Source organism: Podarcis vaucheri, assembly GCF_965113315.1.
Source record: "Podarcis vaucheri genome assembly, chromosome: 8".
In the NCBI taxonomy this organism is placed as follows: domain Eukaryota; kingdom Metazoa; phylum Chordata; class Lepidosauria; order Squamata; family Lacertidae; genus Podarcis; species Podarcis vaucheri.
Window position 1 is genome coordinate 49,447,974 of NC_138766.1, and position 21,826 is coordinate 49,469,799.

At 40.7% G+C, this 21,826-nt stretch overlaps 2 protein-coding genes across 10 annotated transcripts in view; one reads left to right on the forward strand and one right to left on the reverse strand.

The window, feature by feature from the left end:
- The window catches only part of LOC309539063 (uncharacterized protein), a 164,030-nt gene extending 159,139 nt beyond the window's left edge, over positions 1-4,891 (forward strand). Inside the window, exon 9 of the transcript XR_014222638.1 lies at positions 212-4,891. The gene's annotated coding sequence lies outside the window, so the exon portion shown is untranslated. The remainder of the gene's footprint in view (positions 1-211) is intronic.
- The window catches only part of ZNF521 (zinc finger protein 521), a 305,760-nt gene that overhangs the window by 35,555 nt on the left and 248,379 nt on the right, over positions 1-21,826 (reverse strand). For 6 of the 9 annotated variants that reach the window (XM_082234759.1, XM_082234755.1, XM_082234753.1 and 3 more), the window contains 3 exons: positions 21,699-21,764; positions 11,646-11,777; positions 7,235-7,350 (listed from right to left, as the gene is read on the reverse strand). In XM_082234759.1, the coding sequence (XP_082090885.1) occupies positions 7,235-7,350; positions 11,646-11,777; positions 21,699-21,764 (314 nt within the window). The remainder of the gene's footprint in view (positions 1-7,234; positions 7,351-11,645; positions 11,778-21,698; positions 21,765-21,826) is intronic. The other 3 variants (XM_082234757.1, XM_082234758.1, XM_082234756.1) reach the window with 1 other exon arrangement.

The following is a 21,826-nucleotide window of genomic DNA, read 5'->3' on the forward strand; positions in this document are numbered from 1 at the left end:
CAGCACCAAACAAACCTTTTGAATGTCTGCCTCTGTTGCTGACAATCCAGTCAAGAGATAGTGAACAAGTTCCAATGTTGCCAGGACACAGCCCTCTGTCCCATAAAAAAAGACATCTTGTTGGGGTGCTGCCTGACCCAGCACTACCATTGCTTTTGAGCTCCAGAGTTAACTTTTCACTTCTAAAACACAGGAAATTTTGCTTCAGCAGAGCCTTCTGATATGTGGAACGCAAGGCTTTCTTTCCAGCACGTGCTTGGATCATCCAGAGGTTTGCAGCAGTACTTTGGGAGGTAATAAGTTTCAACATGCAGTTTCTGAATGGGGAAATCTTAAGTGAGGACAATGGAGCCAGGGCTGGTGGGAGAGGAGAAGGGAGGGAGAACTAGTCATGAGGCTCTTTAATACAGTAATCATGGGTGCTTCAAAAGTCACCCTGGTGACAGTCCCAGAAATGGCCATCTGTTGTCAACTATGAGTCAGATGAAGGGTAATCTAAGGTCAGTTCTTGGTCTCTAACAGCAGGGAAATGAAAGGGAAGAAAAAGCTGTAGAATGAAGAGATGGTGATTCACGCTTAGCGTAGGAAAACTACTTACTATTATAGGTTGCATTAGGTGGTCAAACATAACTGAGCTGTTAGAGGATATATACAAATACAAATGGAAAGCTTAACTCTACCCAGCTAATATTGTTTTGCTATGCATATTTAGCCTACTCCCAAGTCTAAAGGCTGTGTTCAGAAGATTTTTGTTCCAAATTAATTAGTCCAGAATAAATACTGCACCCTCAAACAACATTTTCAAAATCATCCAATTAAGATTAGTTTCCTTTAATCACCCTTCTGTTCATGTTATAAGGGGTTTTTAAAGAATTACAAAAAGGGTGAATTGATGACTCTTCCAGCAGATACTTACAGAAGCATTTCAATCAGGATCTTTCATCTTAGATTAAACAAATTAGAGTATTTTTCACCATGCTATCTGTTTAGTGCTTTTTCAAGAGTGGAGTGAAAAAGGCTCATCAGCTTAATCAGTCTGTGGTGAACAAAAGCATGGTTAACATTTGTTAAGGGGTTAATTAATTTGTAATATATTAATGCTCGTTCACAGGAAAAGGTATATGTTTATATAGTGAAGAGCCAATTCAATGCTGGTACTGAGTGGTCTGAACTATTTTCTAAGTTAGTATGCAATCTGGAAACGTCTGGATTGAAGACATTGCTGGCCCTGTAGAAAGGCTCTGAGCATACAAGGCAAGGCTCAGGAATGTCTTTGGTCTTGTGTGCTGCACAGGATTCTGAACCAAACCCAGATATTAGTCCGGCCCAATTGGAATCCTGAAGCATAAGCAAAACATGCCAGAGTAAGCTCCTCCCAAGACAATGCTTTTGAGCAAACAATCTTTGGTTTCCTGTGGGGCAGGAGACCGGGGCAAGGGAGGGATACAGAGGGCTCTCTGAGGAATGTCATGATCAGGCTTTGTTCCGCTTTTACTGTTGGGCTCTCCTTTAATTTGGATGGTATTTCCTCTATGTTTTGAAAGGTGGAGTTAAGTTGCTTATGTCTTTTAAATGCATGCAGGTCCAACAGAAAGTTACTGAAATTCCTCAACTTCCCTTGGAATTTCTACAGGCGTTCCTCCAAAGGTGGAGCCTCCAGTTTCACTCTCAAAACTTCAAAATATCACTGGGCTGTTACATGGATGTTACATGTTTCTTACATACAGTGGGTACACGTAAATTGCTATAGCTAAATAACATTTTCCTAGTTATGCCTATTTGCATTTTGTGCAAGTGCAATTATTGTTTCTATATGAAAATTGGATTCCCTTCCTCCACCATATCCTGCTTCTCTCAACTGCTTTAGCAAATTAATATTACCTTGATGATTGGTATTTACATTTGCTGTAGGAAATACTGTACTCACTGACCTAACGTATTTCTTTTTTAAACTTAGACCAATAGGGCCAGCCCTCCCATTAGACACACTAGACTTTCCGCTATCTCATTTGAACAATGAAATAAATCCACTACTGGCAACGCAAAACAGCATACCCTCCAACATTTTTCTGGTGAAAATAGGGACATCCCATTCCATAATTGTAATAATTCTGCTATTTATACCCCACACATCTTTCTGGGTTGCCCCAGTCTCTCTGGGCAGCTTCCAACATATACAAAAACATAATAAAACATTAAACAGTTTTAAAAAATCTTCCCTATACAGGATTGCCTTGAAACAGCTCAGGGGTCAGATAACCCCATACCCTCCAAGATTTCTCCAATGAAAATAGAGACAACCCAAGGAAAAGGAGGACATTCCGGATCAAATCAGAAACCGGGACAGCTTCTCTAAATCGGGGATGTCCCTGGGAAACAGGGATACTTGGATAACTTGGGTCTGCAACAGTCATGCCACCAAATCAAAGTACAATTTAGAAGCATCAGCACTCTTCAGCTAAGCAACTCCTAAAAATAAAAAACAGAGCAAGCATAAAAAACCTTTAAAAATAGGCAAAACACAGTTCAACAAGGCAAAACACAACAAAGAAACACACAAAGAGGAGCTAAGCAGAGATTGTTAGTAGTTATGAACATTGCAACTAATGCAACTTTTTTTAATGGTTTCAGTTTAATATGGGATATTGAACTGATTTTTTCAGTCTAAGATGCTCAATTGAACCATTTTCAACAACTGGAGCTCTGAAGAAAAAGGAGCCATTCTATATGCTATTACAAGAATCCCTGTGAAAAAAGAAGCCAGTGCATAAGACACAGCTAAGCTATTTAATCATTTTACGTCCTCATTGTACAATGTGACTGACACATCAGATCTAGTTGATTTTACAAGGGGCTATAAATATTCACACCCTAATGAACCACCTACCCACTGGGAGTGATTATATTTGAATAGGCCAATCAAATAAGGTTGGGTTCACACAATCCAGATCAGGAAGTTTCTTTTTCAGAAAAGAATTACCTTATGAAAGACTAATATGGCTCTAAAGTCCTTTAATCCCCAGGGGAGAAATGGAACAGTGGAAGGAATTTAAAACATGTTCCTTTAGTCATGTCATTCATACATTTTCAGGTTCCCGCCCCCAAACATTTTTGTAACAAACTCTCTTGTACCAAAGTACAACTACATTAACTGTTTGGGGAAAAGGACTGCCAAGAAAACTGGAGACCTCTTTTATGTACAGATGTTTTCAGGCATCCCTGAGGGACAATATCATGATTACTCTTCAGATGTCCTTGGTAATTTCACCTCTATGTAAACAGAGACTAAAGAAAAACCCTACTTCAAATTTCAAATGCAATCTTTAAAACTCTGTAAAATAAAAGGTTTTCACCACAATAAAATTAATATAACAAGACTAGAAAGTTAATTGAATGAGGCACTATTTTCTTGTGTTGTCACATTTGGAATCCCGCTGACTTATACCTGGGAAGACATGTTTCTTTTTATTTGTGAAGTTTGCTGTGGCAGAATATGATGATCCCCAGCTAGTGTTTAAATTCTAATAAGTTATATGCTAGGCCTCAACCTTGCCTGGAACTCATGAGAAGAAAACAGGTTGTGGTTGCTTAGCGATGATGGAAAAACACTCGGAACATGGTCTGAAAGCAGGTTCCAAGTCTGAGCCCTGGTGCAAAGGAAGACCTCTCTCCAGTCTATGATATATTTGGGAATATCACTTGGTTCTTAGAAATATTTTCTACCATATTGAAGAAGCCTGTTTGCCTACCACACCTGACTGAAATTATCATATTTAAGCACTGAGTTCACACATTAGTTAGTGGAAGTGGTGGCAATCAGTACTTTCTTGAGAGCTGGGGCACTTTGATGTAGGTTATGGCATTATGAGAATTCCTAAATTCAGGTGCTTATGTCTGGAGCGCTGAATAACACTGTGCCTCTTTTTCTGTTATAAATAGCAGCTGCTGATGCTCAAGACCTCTGAAAAATTAAGGCTATAATATATGAAAATGTTGGCCTAAAGCTGAGTGATGTTAATTGGATTTCAGGTAGATTTCCTTTCAAAGGAGGAGAACAGATAAGATATTCCTTACTGGATGCATAATCACAGCTGGCCTCCAGGGCCTGAAAACCAGTGGCTGCTCCCCCTCTTCCCAATGACTCCGGGGATCTTGAAATGTCAAATCTAATCCTTTGCTTCATTTTAAAAAAAATCTTAGCCTTTTTCCTTGTGAAGATATCCTTGAAAATTTAAATTGATCGCTTGAGTTGAAAGTTTAGAATGCTTCACCCCTTCCTGCTATTTATTATCATAGAAGAAATATTAAGCATGGTACTGTTGACTCCATGTCCACCATAATCTCTTTCTTAGAGGTTTTATTGGAAGGTCTCTCATAGTCTCCGTCTAGAAATTAAACACAAGCAACTTCTCCCCTAAGGAGTGGCAGCTCAATAGCTTGAGTAATAGTATCATTAGAGCTGATCAAGCGCAAGCAACGTCATTTCAACCATGTAACCTTTTGGCTGACCCAGAAGAGACCCAGGTTGGCTGCAGCTCTTGAAATTAGCAGGCTGATAATCTAGTGAAAGATCTGCTTGGATGGATCTCTGTATCAATTTGGGCTGTCGTGGAGGGTGCGATACACCACCCAGAGTGTGATGAAATACCCTTTCAGACATTGTTGTTTCAGTTATAAGGGATTTCTTAATATGCTCCTCTTGGCTTCCAGGAGGGCAGTAACATTGTTGACAACCTGACCTTTCCTTGAAAATCTCTAAGATAGGAAATTAACACAGTCCTCCTAAGCAAGTGCATTGCCAAACCGTTGTCCATGTTTATAATTCCCACCTGCCTTACTGTCCTTCCTTTTCCTTCTATCCTCATCTGAAAACTGCCAACAAATCACCCTTCTTTTAGAATTGCCTCCTATAATGTGTTTTCTTTTCATGTCACAATGATTCTCCCATCCTTCCCTTATCTGTAAAGTTGTGACGTTTTCCTTCCGTTTGTTAGCTAATGTTTAACATTAGCTAATGTTGAAAAATACTGCATATGTTGTACCAAAATCCAATTGTAAATGATTCAGAATAATTAGATAATAATCTCATGGAAAACTTCTCACGATGTTCACACACCAAACCCCAGGCTGCAGTGGCAATCCATTTTGAAAAACCATTATTTCTATTGTATCTACGCCAGACAATTTCCTAAAAGTCAACTTTGAGAAAGCTCTACCTTCACTCATCACAGACAAGGATGAACTTCTCAGTAACTGAAGGGACATTCACAGGCAAAACCAGCTTTTGTGCCTTTTATTAGTGGCAGACTAAGACTATTGTTCTTTTTATAAAAAAAAAATATAGGCTCTGTATTTGAGGTGTCTAGATTCACAAGTCCTTTAGCAGGGGGAGAAGCTACATCCATTTCAACACAGGAATGCATAAGTTACAACCTTTAAGAACATCTCATTAAGAAGAAAAAAAGCATCATTACATGTGGATACTTTTGTAAAATGGGAAGTGGTTCAGAATCTTAATTTTCAGCAGGTGTAACAAAAACCATTCTTGGCAAATCTGTAGCTGCTATGTGCGAGCAACGGAGAGACCTTTTAAAATAAATTCTAACTTCATGTAAGAGCTCTAGACTTGCTTTTCTGTTTCTCTCTAGAGAACTAATGTGTCCCAATGAAAGCAAAATATGGGTTTACAAATGAACACTAGGGACTCAAGAATTCTACTTTTAACAAAAGACAAAGCTTTCTTCTAAGTTCAAGAGCAGGACTGCCAGATGAGATTAAGCCCTGACATGGAGATTTCTGCATGGAATATTCAATCTATCAGGGGCAGGGGGGAGAGAGAGAGACTGTGTAGTATAATAATTAAAACAATTGATTTTTAATACCTTTTGTACATTTGCTATTTGCATAGTAATATGATTGCTACCTCTTGGTTCTACCACTCACCCAAGAACAGTTTAATTTTGACCTGACTATTTCAGGAGCCTGAAAGAGACATCAATAAAGACCACTTCTTCACACATTACATCTTTTAAAATACGTCTAAAATGTGTTAAGTTTACACTTAAAAATGTAGTATGTGGATGCAGTAAATGAGTATTTGTAATTGAATACATCTTACTGTCACACTAATCAGGGAGCACAGATTGGTCACAGCAGCCTGTTAAGTAAATACTCAAGGGCAATGCAAATCCAGGTTTGCTGCCTCGTAATGTGTGAAATGACCCTAATGGGGACCTGTAGGTTGAAGTGCAAAGCTGCAATTAGAGAAAGGGTTTGCACTTACACAAACACACTTTTGCTGTCACTCTCGTGGTGTGTGTGGCGCACCTCTTCTCTACAACTGACGAGCAGGGACAAAGGAAAAGGGGGGTTTGTTGAGAAGACTGATGTATGTGGATGGTATTTGTGAATAGATGCAGGCCCTCAAAGAAGATTATTTTCTTTTGCTCCAGCTGATCATCATCTCCTTCAGCTGTGACAGAGTGCAAGACAGGAGAGGTGCAGCGCAAGCTTTTAAAGGTATAGGCCTCTTCCCCAAGCTGCAACTTGCCAGTTTTATACATGAACCCTTTAAGCTTTCAGTTCTCACACAGGAATATTCCTGTACTCCCAAGTTACAGCTGCCTTCTCACAGTCTCCAACTGTGTCTCAGCAGAGAACACAGAAGCTGTATTGGGGGCGGGCGGGGGGGGGGGTTGCAGCTGAAGGGTTAGCATGTCAGGCCAGTTGTACCATACAAATTCAAAGCACTTGAAATGGACAGCGCTTCCCTCAGATCCTTCCATGGTCAGAATCAAGACTATTGGCAACTCCAACTACGACTCAAGTTCAGTTATCACTTCCTCCAGAGCGGAAGGCGTAAGTAAAATTATACTTCTGTGCACTTGTTTCTTTCTTTGTGATGCTACAAACTCTGCAGTTCAAACCACAGTTTACCTTTTTGTAATCAGGGCAAAGGATGAATCTACAAGACCTATCATCCTCCTTCAAGTCTGCAGCACAGAAATGTGTTCTGACGTAGCCTCCCTAGCAGTTCTTAAGATGCAGCTTGGACAGTCTTACATATGGGCTAACTGCAAATATGTCTGTCTACTGACCATCCCTAAGATCAATTCCGATGAAGCATCATTGTACTTCACAGAAACCAGTCCTATGGATCCACCACGCGAACACCTTTGGTGAAGAATACATACTACAACCATCTCTACTGAAACCCCTTCAATAAGCTGAGTACCTGCAGTTCTGTTTGGAAGAAGAACTTCTGTGGGCACTGTGTGCAGTCATAGATCTTGTCTTCTTGTCCATGGGCCGAAAAAATATGTTGCTGCAACTTGTTGGCTTGAACAAACACTGCAACATTAAAAAGAAAAAGTGAACTTTTTGTTATACGTTTTATACATGGAAAGACTTTTTTGTGAACATTTCCTCATTAACTCACAGCAATTGCAAAGGGTACAATTATCCAAGAACCCTGTAATTTCTGATTATACTGTTGCTATAATAGGCACCAGCCACGATTGCTCAGCTCTACATCCAAGTCCTAATTTTCTTTTCTTTGTAAAAGAACTGTGCTTATATGTCTGGTAAAAACATAATCAAATACTGTTTCAATCTCAAACACTCAGAAATGTACCTTTCCCCTCGCCACAATAATTTCAGATTGCACCACAATGTGCTGAACATCAAAAGCAACATTTGAAAATAAACAAATCCTTGCTACTGTGAAATATGGAAGCGACAGATACAAAAGCACAAAAACACACACCCGCTATTTTTATTTATTTATGCATTTGCCCAAAACTTAAATCTAGCAAACTATTTCTGTATTTAAATGTGTTAATGTTAAAATTATATCCCACAGCTACTTTGGGGCAATGTCTATAAACGTAAAACACAACTGCAGGTAAATTCTCTTTGGATACTTTAAGATCAACTCTGAGTACACACTGAATGCAAGGGTTTCAATAATATAAACATGTTCAATTTTAATGACTACAAAACAAGGCCCTAAGACTGTGTAACAGTTTACCTAGGAGACATACTATTAATAATTAAATTGTATATGCCAGAGGCAGTGTTTGGGTTGGCAGCACTGACTTCTGATGGATGCCTGGTGCACTGTGACCTAAAAAAAGTTTGCATCTACAATATTAATCTGTATAGGCAGGGAAAGGATTTATTAAAGACGTTGGCATTTAACTTTGACTCCATTCCTAATCATTAAAATAATTCTAATTGAATGCCAAAAAAAGAAAAGAGAAAAGAATTAGAATAGGGTTCTTGTGAGTCATACATTTTAATCACATTTCTCATTACCTTAAAAAGGATTGTATTCCATTTTCCATATAAAACTTGTATTGGTGATTTTTGGTTTTGTTAATATTCTACACACTAAAATAATTTAATAGCATATTACTCATAAAACATCGTTGTTTATGATTAATGTGCTGTGTCTATTTACCCCATCAGCAAAAATGGAAAATGGGTTTCTTTATACATTTTACAGGGCCACTGGCTGAAATATTAAAGGATTATTATTATTATTATTATTATTTTAATCAGGGAACTTATTTATGGTGAGAACCACAAGTAGGGTTGCTTTTCATACGCTTTTTTGTACACTGTTGTTTTTTAAAAATCCATCCTAAACTTAACTCTTTGAATCACAAGCTGTATTAAGGGAATAAAGGGGGGAAACACTTACACACACACAGAGCAAAATCCTGTACAATTAATGCAAAAACTAAAATGCAAAAGAAATGCTTGAATTATTGAACCCAGATGCCTGACAGGCATACGGTTGAAAGCAAAACTATCTACAGCCTCAGACATCATTACTGCAAGCTGTGTAGTGAAAATTAACTAAATTGTTATAATGCAGGAAAACATGTCTAACTTGAATATGGGAAGGTAATAATCAGTAGCAACAACTTCAACCAACAGAAGAGAAATCTTACTTTAATTTGGCTCTCGTAGTGGATGCCTGCATTTTATTGGGAATGGAGCTGCCAAACAAGAAGGACTAATACGAAAGTACTAAGGGTCATGTTTTCTTATCAAAGTGCATCAGTGGAGAACAAAAACCCCAAATTGCTTCCCGTTGATAGAGAGCTGTGCAAACCACTGATTTTCCTCTTTTAGAAAAAAGGAATCCTGCATTTATTCACTATGATTCAGGGTATAATTTTAAGGTGCATTATTGCTGTCAAACATAAAAGGTCTGTATGCAGTCTTTATGGTTTAATTTTCAGCGACAGTTGCAGGTTTATGCTTCTTCCAGTATGTCAGTGTGTTTTGTACCCCTACCAGGATGGTAGGGGAGCTTGTCTTATTGGCAATAGATAGGCCTATAAACAGCAAATGCCTGAGGTTTCTCACAACAATGGAAAGGAAGACATGGTTCCAAGTCATGATTCCTGGAGCATCAATTACCTCTGGTTGTGGGGAAGCAGTAACATGGGAAGGGGGCTTGAGGAGGTGGCAGTGCGAAGCTGATTTACGGTGGGGATAAGGCGAGAGTGGAAGAGTACAGAGGTACCAGATGTCCCCATTTCCCGGGAACAGTCCCCAGATTTACAAATCTGTCCCCGGACAAAATCCGTCCCCGGAATGTCCCCGGATTTATATTTTAAGTGTTGTAGATTTATTAGTAGGGAATGAATGTTGTGTGATTGGTTCAATGGCACAAGGCACATCATATGGGGACATCTGGCAAGGCAAAATGGTGGGCGCCACGGCAGCAAGCAGCTCTTGAAGCCAGCCAGAGCCAACTGCGCTACCAGGCTGGCTCCAGGCTGCTGAGACTGCCACTGCCGCCACCACTGCCAAGAGGGAACCGGGGACGCCTGGCATGTCAACTGGAGGAAACACTGACAGCCCCCCCCCCGCGCAACCCGAATCGAGCCAGTAGCGAGAGCACCAGGCCACCTGGCCGACTGCCCAGCGGCGCTCTGGGGCCAGAAAACCCCCAGAGGCGACGCAGGGAGAAGGAGGAGAGGAGAAGGAGAAGGAAGAGAGAGAAAGAGGAAGGAGGGAAAAAAATGGGATCCCCAACCTTGCAGCCGCTTAGGAAAGGTAGGAGAGCACTGGGAGGGCAAGGACATGTGGCCAAGCCCAGGCATGACCTGAGCCTACTCCACGGCGGTTAGCACTCCAAGAGAGCAGGCTGGGGCCCAGAGGAAGGCCGTGCGACAGATGAGACCATAGAAGAGAAGATATTACTGCTTAATTTAAAGGTGTCCCTGGATTCTTTGAAAAAAATCTGGTAACCTTCTTTGAGGGAGTACACAACGGCAAGCACATCATTTAATCACAGCAGAAGCATCAGTTGGTAGCTGACGTTATATGAAGGCAGTTTTCATAAACAAAACGTCAGAGAGATCTATATAGAGTGTTCAGTAGAGGTGTTGTGCTGCAAGTAACTGTGGGTGAAGCAACATGTTGTTTAATGCATAGCTGTAAACTGTGTGTGTGTGTTTAAATTCAGAAGTGGGAGGGGCCATCTGGATGAGGTGTCAGCACACATGGAAGAAAGGCTTAATCATCTCCTCCACAGCCACAACTCCTTCCCCAGGAAACTTCCCCCCTGCAGCAGTACAAAAAGTTCACATTGGTACCAAAGGGGAGCTTTATTTATCTGCTTATTGGCAAAACGTAAATACTGCTCATTGAAAGAAAACGCTAAGAGGTTTACGTAAAATGTAAAAAGTGTTCATTAAAATAGCAATTAAAGCAGCAATTAATAGGGGACATAATAAAATTATAAAAATCTAGATAAAAAGCAAGGTGTTTTTTTTTTAAAAAAACACACATCTATGACTATGGAGACGTTGTAGCTTCTCATTCTTATTGTCTGTTTTCTTGCTTATAGAAAATCCTTTAAAAAGGCGTTAAAATGTTACATGTCTGGGTAGGCTTGCTTCAACAAAAAAGCTTTTAGCAGCTATTGAAAACTGTACCACCCAGACTTAGATCAGATCTGCACGTTTATACCCAAAATATTATAAACAATGTGTAGTTTGATGTGCTGTGCTGAATACTTGAGGGATAAACATGGTGAATCTGATCTAAGTCCGGGTATATGTAGAAGATCCCCTACCACCTCAAATGTCAGCAATTAACAGTGGCTTCTTGGGTCAACATGTGCCTGGTTCTACATGCAGACATGAAGACACAGAGGCCAATCAGCTTAAATGGAGCATGACTTGAGAATGCACTGCTGAAAACAAGCCCCACAGACACGTGATCTTCCTTTGAGAATGTATGTACATCAGATAGGAATGTAGCGGGATACAATGGGGATTCATCTCACTTTATGGTTAGAGCAGTGTGGCATGTGGAAGATGAGATACAGTAGAGGGGAGGAAACAGGCAGAAATCAGAACCTTCTGCTCAGCACATGGGTCTCTGGAACCCACCCTATTGATACGATAAAAACATATTTTGTGTGAGGTGTGCTTGTAAAAGCAATTCAGGTAGATGGAGGTCCAATCTTTCTGCACACTTGACTTTTAAAATAATTCTTAATACCACTAACGAGCACAAATCTAATACTTGCATGCAAGCTGACCTGAAGTCAATGTCTGGCATAAATGGCACCATTTGAGAATGTGCATGAATAAAACGAACAGTTCCTGAATACTCACCTGTAAAGCAGACTGGACATTTGAAGGTCCCTCCCATTCCTTCAAAGCTGTGTTCTATCAGATGGCACTGTAGTTTGGCAGGAGAATCAAATGTCTGGTTGCAGAGCTTGCACTCGTGGTTTAGTCCTTCATCTAGTGGGAAAAATATGAGAAAAGTTTATTTTCACTTGCGATGCTTGAAACCCAATCTCTTGCTAAAGAATTCCAGGATTAGATTTTATGCAGGATCATGAATGATATACTTCATGTACTAAGCAGCTTTTCATCTTGTTCCAATCGGCAACTGCTACACCTCCCCAAATATTTAGTCACTAATTAGAAGTATGGTGCACACATGCAATAGCACTGGATACCTGCTAATATAAGTGCTGGTGCACCAGATTTTAAGTCAGTTAAATATGAATGGCCTTGACTAGATATGGCATCATTCTATCCCATTGGCTATGCCAAAATAAGGGTGGGCAGATATACTGTCAGGCCCCTTGTTGCTATTAACCCATATCAGTTAATGTGCATCCCAAAAATTAGCACTGGCTTTTCCAAGTAATGGGGGGAGGAGAGAGAGAGAGAGAGAGAGGTCAAACACCTTTTAGTTAAACAGATTGACTGCAGAGTATATTATTATGTACTGTAATATGCAAATTCTCAATAGAGCAGCCAGCAAGTGTACTCACAAAAAATCCCCATACTAGTCTTCCCTTTTTATCTTGAACTTTCATATGTATCCTTCCACTCTAGCCTTTCCTCTATATGACAGCCAAAAACGCCATGCAAATCCTTGCTATCTGGGTTGGTCTTTAGTAGCAAAGAATTTGCATGTATTGATGATTGGGGGGGGGTGGGGGCGGGTGGGTAAGAAAATTCAGGATTTTTATTTTTATTTCAATTCTGCGAGCTGTTATGTTAATTTTTGGTATTACATCAAGGGGCTTGGGGAGTTGTCTCTAAATTTGTATGGCATCTGAAATCTTTTCCTATGACAACTAATTACCCAGTATCTTTAATGCTTGAACTAGTCTCTCCCCCCCCCCCCGCTCACCCACGATACACTTTATTATTAATAACTATCCTACTAGCCTCAATGGTCTTTTATTTGTTCAGCTACAGGCAATCCTAGCACCACCAAATTGATCCTAAAACCTTCCCTGCTCTGAGCGGCAGGCCCTTGGTGCCCTCCCCCCTCCCTTCCATCTTAGGCCTACCATTAGTCTTTCTTCCCAACAGTGTTGCAAGCTTCTTTCATTCCGCCATGGGAACAGTGATAGGTTGTCCTACTTAGAAACAGTTGCTAGGTAAGATGCAACTTCCAGCTCTGTTGTACAGGGTTCAATTCCCTCAGCATATCTCAGGAAAGGTCCTTCTGTATGTCACTAGTGTGTTATACAAATAGTTTGATCTTGCAGGTAAAATCACTATCCGATTAACACACACACACACACACACACACACACACACACACGATTGTCCCTGGTACAACATTCAAGCAAGATTAAAGGGAAAGGATTTTTTTAAAGCACATTTTGCTAAGCATAGTTTGCTTAATATGACTGGTAGCTATGACTGATATAGAAATGAATGAAAACTGAAGAGGATAACTACCAAATTAACAGATAATATATAATTTGCAGCCTAAATGGCCATCGGTTGGCTATTCTACCAAACTGTATCCATCTAAAACAGGGAAAAGTAAATTGATTTATATTTCTGATGCATTGGTTCACAGTTACTTGAACTCTAATTTAATCTTAATGTACACATGCACAATTAATAAACTGCTACACTGGCTTCCTGAACTCTAGCAAGGGATCGAGGTGCTGCCTCACCCAGTGGTAGGGAAACAATGCTACTAGTGATAGATAAGAGCATTTCCACTAGTTACCAACCCCTGTTCTCATGGCAAATGCTCAGGCCAGCCAAAAACAGCACCAGCAATTGCACAGCCTTTAGGTCAAGTACAGTTAACATGGTGCCCAGTGGCCCTGCTGGCTGAGACTGATGTGAATAGCCACAACATCTGTCTTGGCCACTCCTGCTCTAAGCTGTGTAGTCTTGAGATTCTAGATGTGCTTACGGCTTGCTAAAGCTCAACTGTACCAATGTGAGAGGAAGCTTTGTCACTTCCTCCATGTTTATGACAGCGGTTACTTTGATGTCATTACATAGCCAGGGAAGAAGTCCGAAGTAGCTCGTTCTTCTTCCAGCTCATGATCTAGGACAGTTAGATGGACCACTTGGTAAGCATATATGTATCCATAAATTGATTCAGGATAATGCATGGCAGAAATGCGATATATTAAGAACTGTAATCAGTGAGTTTCTTTCTTTCCTTAATTATCTTGTTGTATTACATATCCTTCCTTTTTTGTTTCCTGAATTTAAACTTTATTTCCAAATAAAATTCAATGTTTTTCTAAAATGTAAGACTTATGTTCACCAAGTCCACATTTTAAACGACTCCGTATCACAGTAGGGTTGAATGCAGATGTTGTTAAGAAGACGGAGTAAATGCCTAGTGCTCACATCAATCCTGATTTTTAATATCTTAAAATTCTGAAATTAATAGTGTAATAGAAGATTAGGCCAAGCATCTAGTATCTGGCCTATGACAGTGGTCAGTAACAGCTGCTTCAGAGGAAGGTGGAAATCCCCATAATAGCCATATTATGCACTGAGTAATCTTAGGAGGGATTTCCCCCCCCCCCATGAATATTTGTGTTGATATGCACACTTAAAGCAAGTGGAAAGAAAGGAGCTCAGCTCTGGATCTTTCATCCGTCAAGGTGAAGATAAGCAATGCCAACCTCTGAAATGCTAGCCAAATGCAAATCAGCAATGTCAGGCACTACAAAGCAACAGAAAGCGAGGGGTATTTTACAAAGTATTCCTATGGGGGATGATTGAGGTCCCACCACTCATTTTGTTGACTAATAAAAAGGGAATGCTACTAGTGAAGATATCTGTCTTTACACTGCCTTAATTATTAGCTTAGGCAGGTTTACTTTTTTCTTTGTGTATAGAATCATAGAACTGTTGAGTTGGAAGGGACCACAAGGGTCATCTAGTCCAACCCTCTACAATGCAAGAAACTTTGTCCAGTGTGAGGTTCAAATCACCACCACCACCACCACCACTACCCTGAGATTAAGGGTCTCATACCCTACCAACTGAGGTATGTGTGATCTACAGTAAGTAAAGTAAAATGCACCTAGTTTCTTGGATCATATGCAATATTTCTGTAAAGCTGTTAACTCACATATAGTCATACCTCGGATTAAATATGCTTTGGGTTGAGCATTTTCGGGTTGTGCTCCGCGGCGACCCAGAAGTAATAGACCGTGTTACTTCCGGGTTTCGCCGCTCGCGCAGACGCTCAAAATGACGTCATATGCATGCGCAAAAGCGGCGAATTGCGACCCATGCATGCGCAGGTTGTGTTCACTTCAGGATGCGAATGGGGCTCCGGAATGGATCCCGTTCGCATCTAGAGGTACCACTGTATTCTCCTCATTTCCCACTTTGATCCGCACTACATTTTAGGAAAGTAAAAGTGCTATGGGCAGCAACAGCAATGAACTGTGACTGACCCAGTGGAGGAAACACCAAGTGAGACTATCTGGCCCAGGATGACTGCAACCCTTCTGAAAATACCTTGGTTTTCAGACACCTTTTTAAAACAATTGACTTTGGAAAGGTCAGCTGCATAGACTTCTACAGTTCTTCCACATAACATTTCGGTTCCTGTTGCTCCTTGTAAATATTACAAGATTAGAAGAAGTGGAATGATGACTGGAAGGAAAACTGTTTTGCACCCCCACGCCCACTCTAGCCACAGAAAATCTTAAAATTTTAGAAAATACTGAAAGTCACAACTAAACAAACAGACAGTGAAAAGCTACCCTGGCAGTTTACACCTGGGATAAATATGAAGTGAAGTGGAGTGCCAGAACATCCCTTCAAGAGGTCATTCTTCCTCTCTCCTATATCCACTTCAAAGCTACATTCTTTCAGCAAATGTATTAGGGAGGGGATCTTAAAAGTGCTGAACAGCTTAAAAAAATTCAATCAGAATAATCTGCTCTTTAGAAAGGTGGTGGATGACAGTAATTGGAAAATACTGTCTGACTCATTTATTAAAGTGAGATTCAGAGTCAATTGATTTAATAACCATTAGAATATTCTATTAAGGATTTAATAGGTTGGCACGGTCCTATTTTTTATTAAGAGTTATAGGTGAGGAATAAGCAATTCTATGGAATTTCTAGGCAACTGCTTGCATGGATTAAGATAAAAACACAGCTTGCAAATTAGGTACCCAGGAGCTGCTGTAGTGCTGATTCACACAACCATTTCCCCCCAGTCAGAAACAAAGTGACTTCTGAGCAGTCATCTCAAGGAAGAGATCCAAGCTGAGGACACTAATTATGGGTTCCTCATGTGCACTGCTGCCAGAAGACTTATTTTTTGGCCCTTTCTTATGTGTGGTGATGGAAAAGAGTGCTGCACAAGGAAGCCATTCACAAGAGCTACATCCATGTGGGGCTGTAGTTGGAGATGAATGGATGGAAGTCTCCCCAGAGAGGAAAAACATGAACTGGTTCTTTGGAAGGGGAGGGGGAGAAAGAGGAAGAAGGACTATAATACAATTAAGCTTTCTGGTTCATAGAAAAGAAATGAGTTTTGGATCTGTAGCTTTCCAATTCAAAAAAGATAACTGATAACAGCAACAATCAAAAACATAGAATACCCAGTTGCCTCCTGTCCATATTACCTATCAGATCTACACCTGCTGAGCATTAGTCTGGTGCTGCCAGACCATTTGCTGAGCCTCTGATCTGATACATATTAAGGTAAGCAGGCTTAATCTTCAGTCCAGTGTGCTACTGCCACAATGAAAGAAGGGCGGCGGTGGGGGGGACGGGACCTAGTATGGTGAAGTTTCCAAGAATGAGCTCCCTTCATGACACAAAGAGGTCCATACCATGAAAAAAGCCAATGGGCCCTGATGACGCATGGCTTCCCCCACTCATGGCATCCAGTTATTCTGTGAGAATGGTTGCTGTGCTAAAGCATAGCGGTGCAGACCTCTGTGTATTGTAGTGTTTCCCAAGAGCTGGAACCCTGATCACACATGTCTCCAGCTCCAGGGGAAGCTTACGTGTATGTTGCCAGGCTTCCATTTCTCAGATGTCCACATCTAACAGATGAACAGAGGGAAACCACATGTTGTTCGGGTTAGGACAATAGCCACAGCCTGCTGCCCATTAAATTGCGTGGTGCACCTTTGTGTGTGTAACACGCTGCGGAGGCTGTTGCATGGAAGTAGCAGGCTGTATAACAAATAAAGCGGGTTTTACAGCTGGACTTCTGTTCTATTTTGCTTACGTTTGTTCCATGCCTTGGAGCAGCCTTTCTCAACCTGTGGGTCCCCAGATGATGTTGAACTACAACTCCCATCACCCCTAGCTAGCAAGGCCAGAGCTCAGGGATGATGGGAGTTGTAGTCCAACAACATCTGGGGGCCCACAGGTTGAGAACCGCTGCAGGGATGATAGATTTTGTGTGCTCTCAAAGTACCATGTTTTGGTTCTGGAAAAATGTCTTGTTAATACATGCCTTGCTTTTCATGTGTAAAGTGGGTGCTAGAACATCAGGAAGCACCTACTGGAAGCCCTTCCTGCAATATTATTAGTGACATTTGACAAAACTTTTGCACACATGCATATACTGTATTTTAATATTTTTTTATGCTATTAAGAACAGTCAGACATAATTTTAAAAAATCAGCTGCAAGGAAATGTAAAATATAATATAAATTTAACCAAATAAGACCATTCTCATACAATATTAATCCTAAAACAGAGCAGTCTGCTACTGTGCTATCCCAACTCCAGATTGCTCATCCAGCAACTACCTATCACAGTCAGAAGTAAGGACCTTTGAGTTTAATGGGCTTTTCCTAGGTAAGTGTATAGAATTACAGCCTTAAGGTCACAGATAAGTGCATCATAGTAGTAGAGAAGTGCCCCTTCAAGTTCTATAATTTTGCAAACCACTTACTGTTGTTGGTTTTTAATGTTCTATTGCCTCCCAAGGATTGCACTGAGAAGAAGTCAACATACTGCTATGACAGTTACTCCATTAGTGCAAGCATTTCTGCTTGCCAGATAGAATGATATCCCATCTCTTTCCCTTGAGTACTGCTGGGCAGGGGTGTGTGTCTCCTTACCCCCAGAAGCGACGGGGGGGGGGGCATGGGGCAAAGGGGAGGAGGGGAAATCCCACTTGGGCCAGCAGAAATCCTTGCACAAGCTTCTGCTACCGGGACTTGATCTGGCCCTGTGTCTAGCCGCATATCTTGGCTTTTTAAAGAAGAGCATGAATAGTAACATACCTGTTACATGCACCCTGCAACAAAGCTGTCTTCCCTGTCCACTATGTGCTGATGGGACATTGCACTGGAGTCGCTGGGTGAGACCAAGGCAACGGATAAAATGTAGTTGGAGCATGTTGTGGCAATTCATACTGAAAGGTCCCTATATAGTCTCTCTTCTGTTCACCAAGTCAGATGAATACGTCTATAGGATAAGGCCCTCTTAATAGCTGTTGGTCAAACTCTGTTTCCTCTCTTTAACTTGGGAATCAAATGGCCTGCAGTTTTCTGTTTCTCCAAAGTGTTCACAGCTGCATCAAACCAACCCTTATTTCCCACCCCCACCCATTTCACCTAGGCAAAGAGCACACATTTAAAGACTTAATACAGAAATTAACATTGCCTGAAGACTTCCAGCATATGCTCATCATTCCTCCCTGATTGTAATGGGCCTTCTGTCATTTACAATTTCTCAAGAATTATCACCCCAAACCCCACAATTCAGGCATATAGCAGCAAGGAAATGGAGATACTAAAATCAAATATACAGCTGGGATTTGCTGGAGGGAAATGTTTACAGTACTGGAAGAATCTGCTACTGCAAAAATGTAGACTAAAGTTTAAATAATTATCAATTCTTTATTTTTGGACATGGAGCAAGCTGGTGGATTTAAAACAACAACAACAACACTTATCTTATACCTAGACTTCAGAAAAGTATTACAACATACTGAATTTCAAAAACAACAACACATGGTCCTTCTTGGATCATACCACTTGATTCTGCAGGTGGCAGGACATATCTAAATCTCCCCTGTGAGAAACTCCTTGCATGAAGAAAACTAGCACATCAGGGAGAAGGATATAAAACATTCAGCAGGCTGCACCACCTTGGAATGGAGGTCAGGGAGTGCATGTATGAATACTCCTACGCGTAAACAAACAAACAAAAAATCCCTTGCATATGGAAAGCTAACCTGCTATGTTTCTGTGTGCAGAAAGGCTTTTTATAAAAACATAGGAAGAACATTCAAACGTAATTTACCCCCTACAGCCTGAAGACAGCGTATGACATGCATTTTCTATACATTTGATTTGATTACAAGTGGGCAGTGAAAATACAAAGACACATAAAGCTGTATTTCATTAGTTACACAATTAGCCACGTAGCCCGGTGCAATCCATATTAACTGGCAGAGATCTTTCCCAACCCTGTTACTCAAGTTCCTTTTTTTAAACTTGAGATGCCAGGGACCGAACCAGGGACCTTCTGCATGCAAAGCGTGAGCTCTACCACTGAGCTGTGGCCTCTTCCCAAGAAATGCCATGCTGGGGCACACTAATGGTAATTCTAGTCAAGCATTCTGTCCTCTTAACTGCAGACAAAAGATGCCACAGGGAAGATCACAAGCAGGCAATCATCATGATAGCTTTCTCTATTGTTAGCTTCTAGCATCTGGTAGTCAGAAATAGACTGTATCGTAAGAGGGAAATTGGGTATGCATCACAAAGTTACATTACGCTGTTGCCATTGCGCCCTATGTTATATGGAATACTCTAAAAATGATCTCTGTATTTCCCTTTCTTTCTTTCTTTCTTTCTTTCTTTCTTTCTTTCTTTAAAAAAGTGCAATAGAAATTATTGGTCTGAATTTAGACTTTGAACTAACTGAAGCAGTATGTCTCCCGCTCTCCCACTCACACCAAATATTGGTAACTTAAGTGGAATAAAGTGGCAGTTCCTAGCTCTCAGTTCTAGCAAGACTGAAGTTATAGTAGATGACCCTAGACAAATGCCTAGAGCAACAATTTGTTAGAGGCAGTAGCTCTGCTTCCGCAGCAGATGGAATGGACTTTCCCTCCACAGGGTTGTTAATACAGTGCATGTATTTTTGCAGCATTTGGAGCCAATAAATTACAAAAGGAAGGGATGGAGGACCTAATGTTATAGAGAAGAAAGAAACAGGGGTGCCAGAAGCAGTGGGAAAGGGCAGGATAGGATTCCCATGGGATTAAGCTGGATGTTATTATAGTGCAGCAGCTGACTGGAAGCCAGGGGCTAGAACTGTCTGAAGGTGATGTATGGGAGATAGTTCTATCTTTGGGTAGAAGAATGGAGGACATGAACTTTGGTCTCTTCCATGTTTCTAGCCAAGCAGGCAACCTGGGGAACAGGTGGGTTGAGGAAACCCCATTCGGGCTCAGTAAACCAGAGACAGGTGGGATAGGTAATAAGTGCCTGGGAATTCAAAGATCCATATGTCTATATGGTTCTGAAATCTTTAAACATTATTCCCAAACAGCTTAGATTTGTTTGTGTTATTGGGTACATGTTCTGAGCTTGACATGATTATTGATTCACTTATATTCAAAACATTTGACTGAATGAAAATTAAGTATAATAATAATAAAAAAGTTCTGCTAACAATTTTGAGGAAGGAAAATATTTTTTGCTCTATAAGACTCACTTTTCCCCTCCTAAAAAGTAAGGGGAAATGTGTGTGCGTCTTATGAAGCGAATGCAGGCTGCGCAGCTATCCCAGAAACCAGAACAGCAAGAGGGATTGCTGCTTTCACTGCGCAGCGATCCCTCTTGCTGTTCTGGCTTCTGAGATTCAGAATATTTTTTTTTCTTGTTTTCCTCCTCCAAAACTTGGTGCATCTTGTGGTCTGGTGCGTCTTATAGAGCGAAAAATGCGGTGCTCGACATTTTTCTTTTGCCAAGTAGGTTCTAAAACATAACAAAAATGAAGCTATTGAAATACACCTGTCATACCCGTGTGTGTGTGTGTGTGTGTGTGTGTGTGTGTGTGTGTGTGTAAGCTCCACATGCACCCATGCCAAATGTCTTATCCTGCTCTCACTAAAGACAGTTGAGCATTTCTAGGTACACGCACAAGCCCACTAGCAATGCTTTCCCTTTGTTGGTGTCCATGTTCATCAGCCCTTCCCTGAGGGCCACCTGTGTCACATCCCAAACAAGGGGAGGTACTGGTGTGGGAAGTACACTGTATTATGGGAGACTCATGCGATGCTGAGTTTCAAGCAATATTACTGTGAACTGAGAACTTTGCCTGGTGAATGGCAACCACATAATAAGGTCTGAACCAGGCCATAGTCAGTGTGGAATCAGGGCTCATATAGTACTCAGAATTACAATGTAGTTAAATTAGGTGTGTGTCTATATTGCAAGCAGCTATTATACCAATTCTTCCCCAGGCACCTTGGAGACTGTAGTTCTACGAGGATGTTCAGAATTCTCTGTAAGAAATTACTCACCTCGCTCCAAGAGCTACTACAATTTCTAAGTTCCTTGGGGAGCAAGTCATGAAATGTTTTAAGCTTTTGTGGACATCCCCTCAAGTTCTAGGTGCTAATTGTGTGCTTGTATGACATTTCTGTCTCTGAAATAAGTTCCTTACACCGCCTTTCAGCAGCAAATCACATAAAATTATAGTAAAATTGATGGTTAAAGCTGTGTGTTTCTGAGGGGAGAAGTATGATGAATAAAAGTCACATTAACATTATGGAAAATGTACTTTAGTTGAAATCAAAAGGTTTTTGGCCTATTTTAAAGCACTGATTCTCTTAATCAGTATTGCTGTGTCACGTGTATTATTATTTTTTAAGCGTTGGTGATATTTCAAGAGATAGCTTTCTCTGTCATTGATGTTAAATACCTACTAGTATTTCCCACCCGTCTGGGACTTCTGGAACTGGTGGAAGTACTGGTATATCTACCATCGAGTTCTACACAAAAAAAACAAAAATTGGTAAAATTGAAAGAGGATACTTCATGGACACTTCATGCA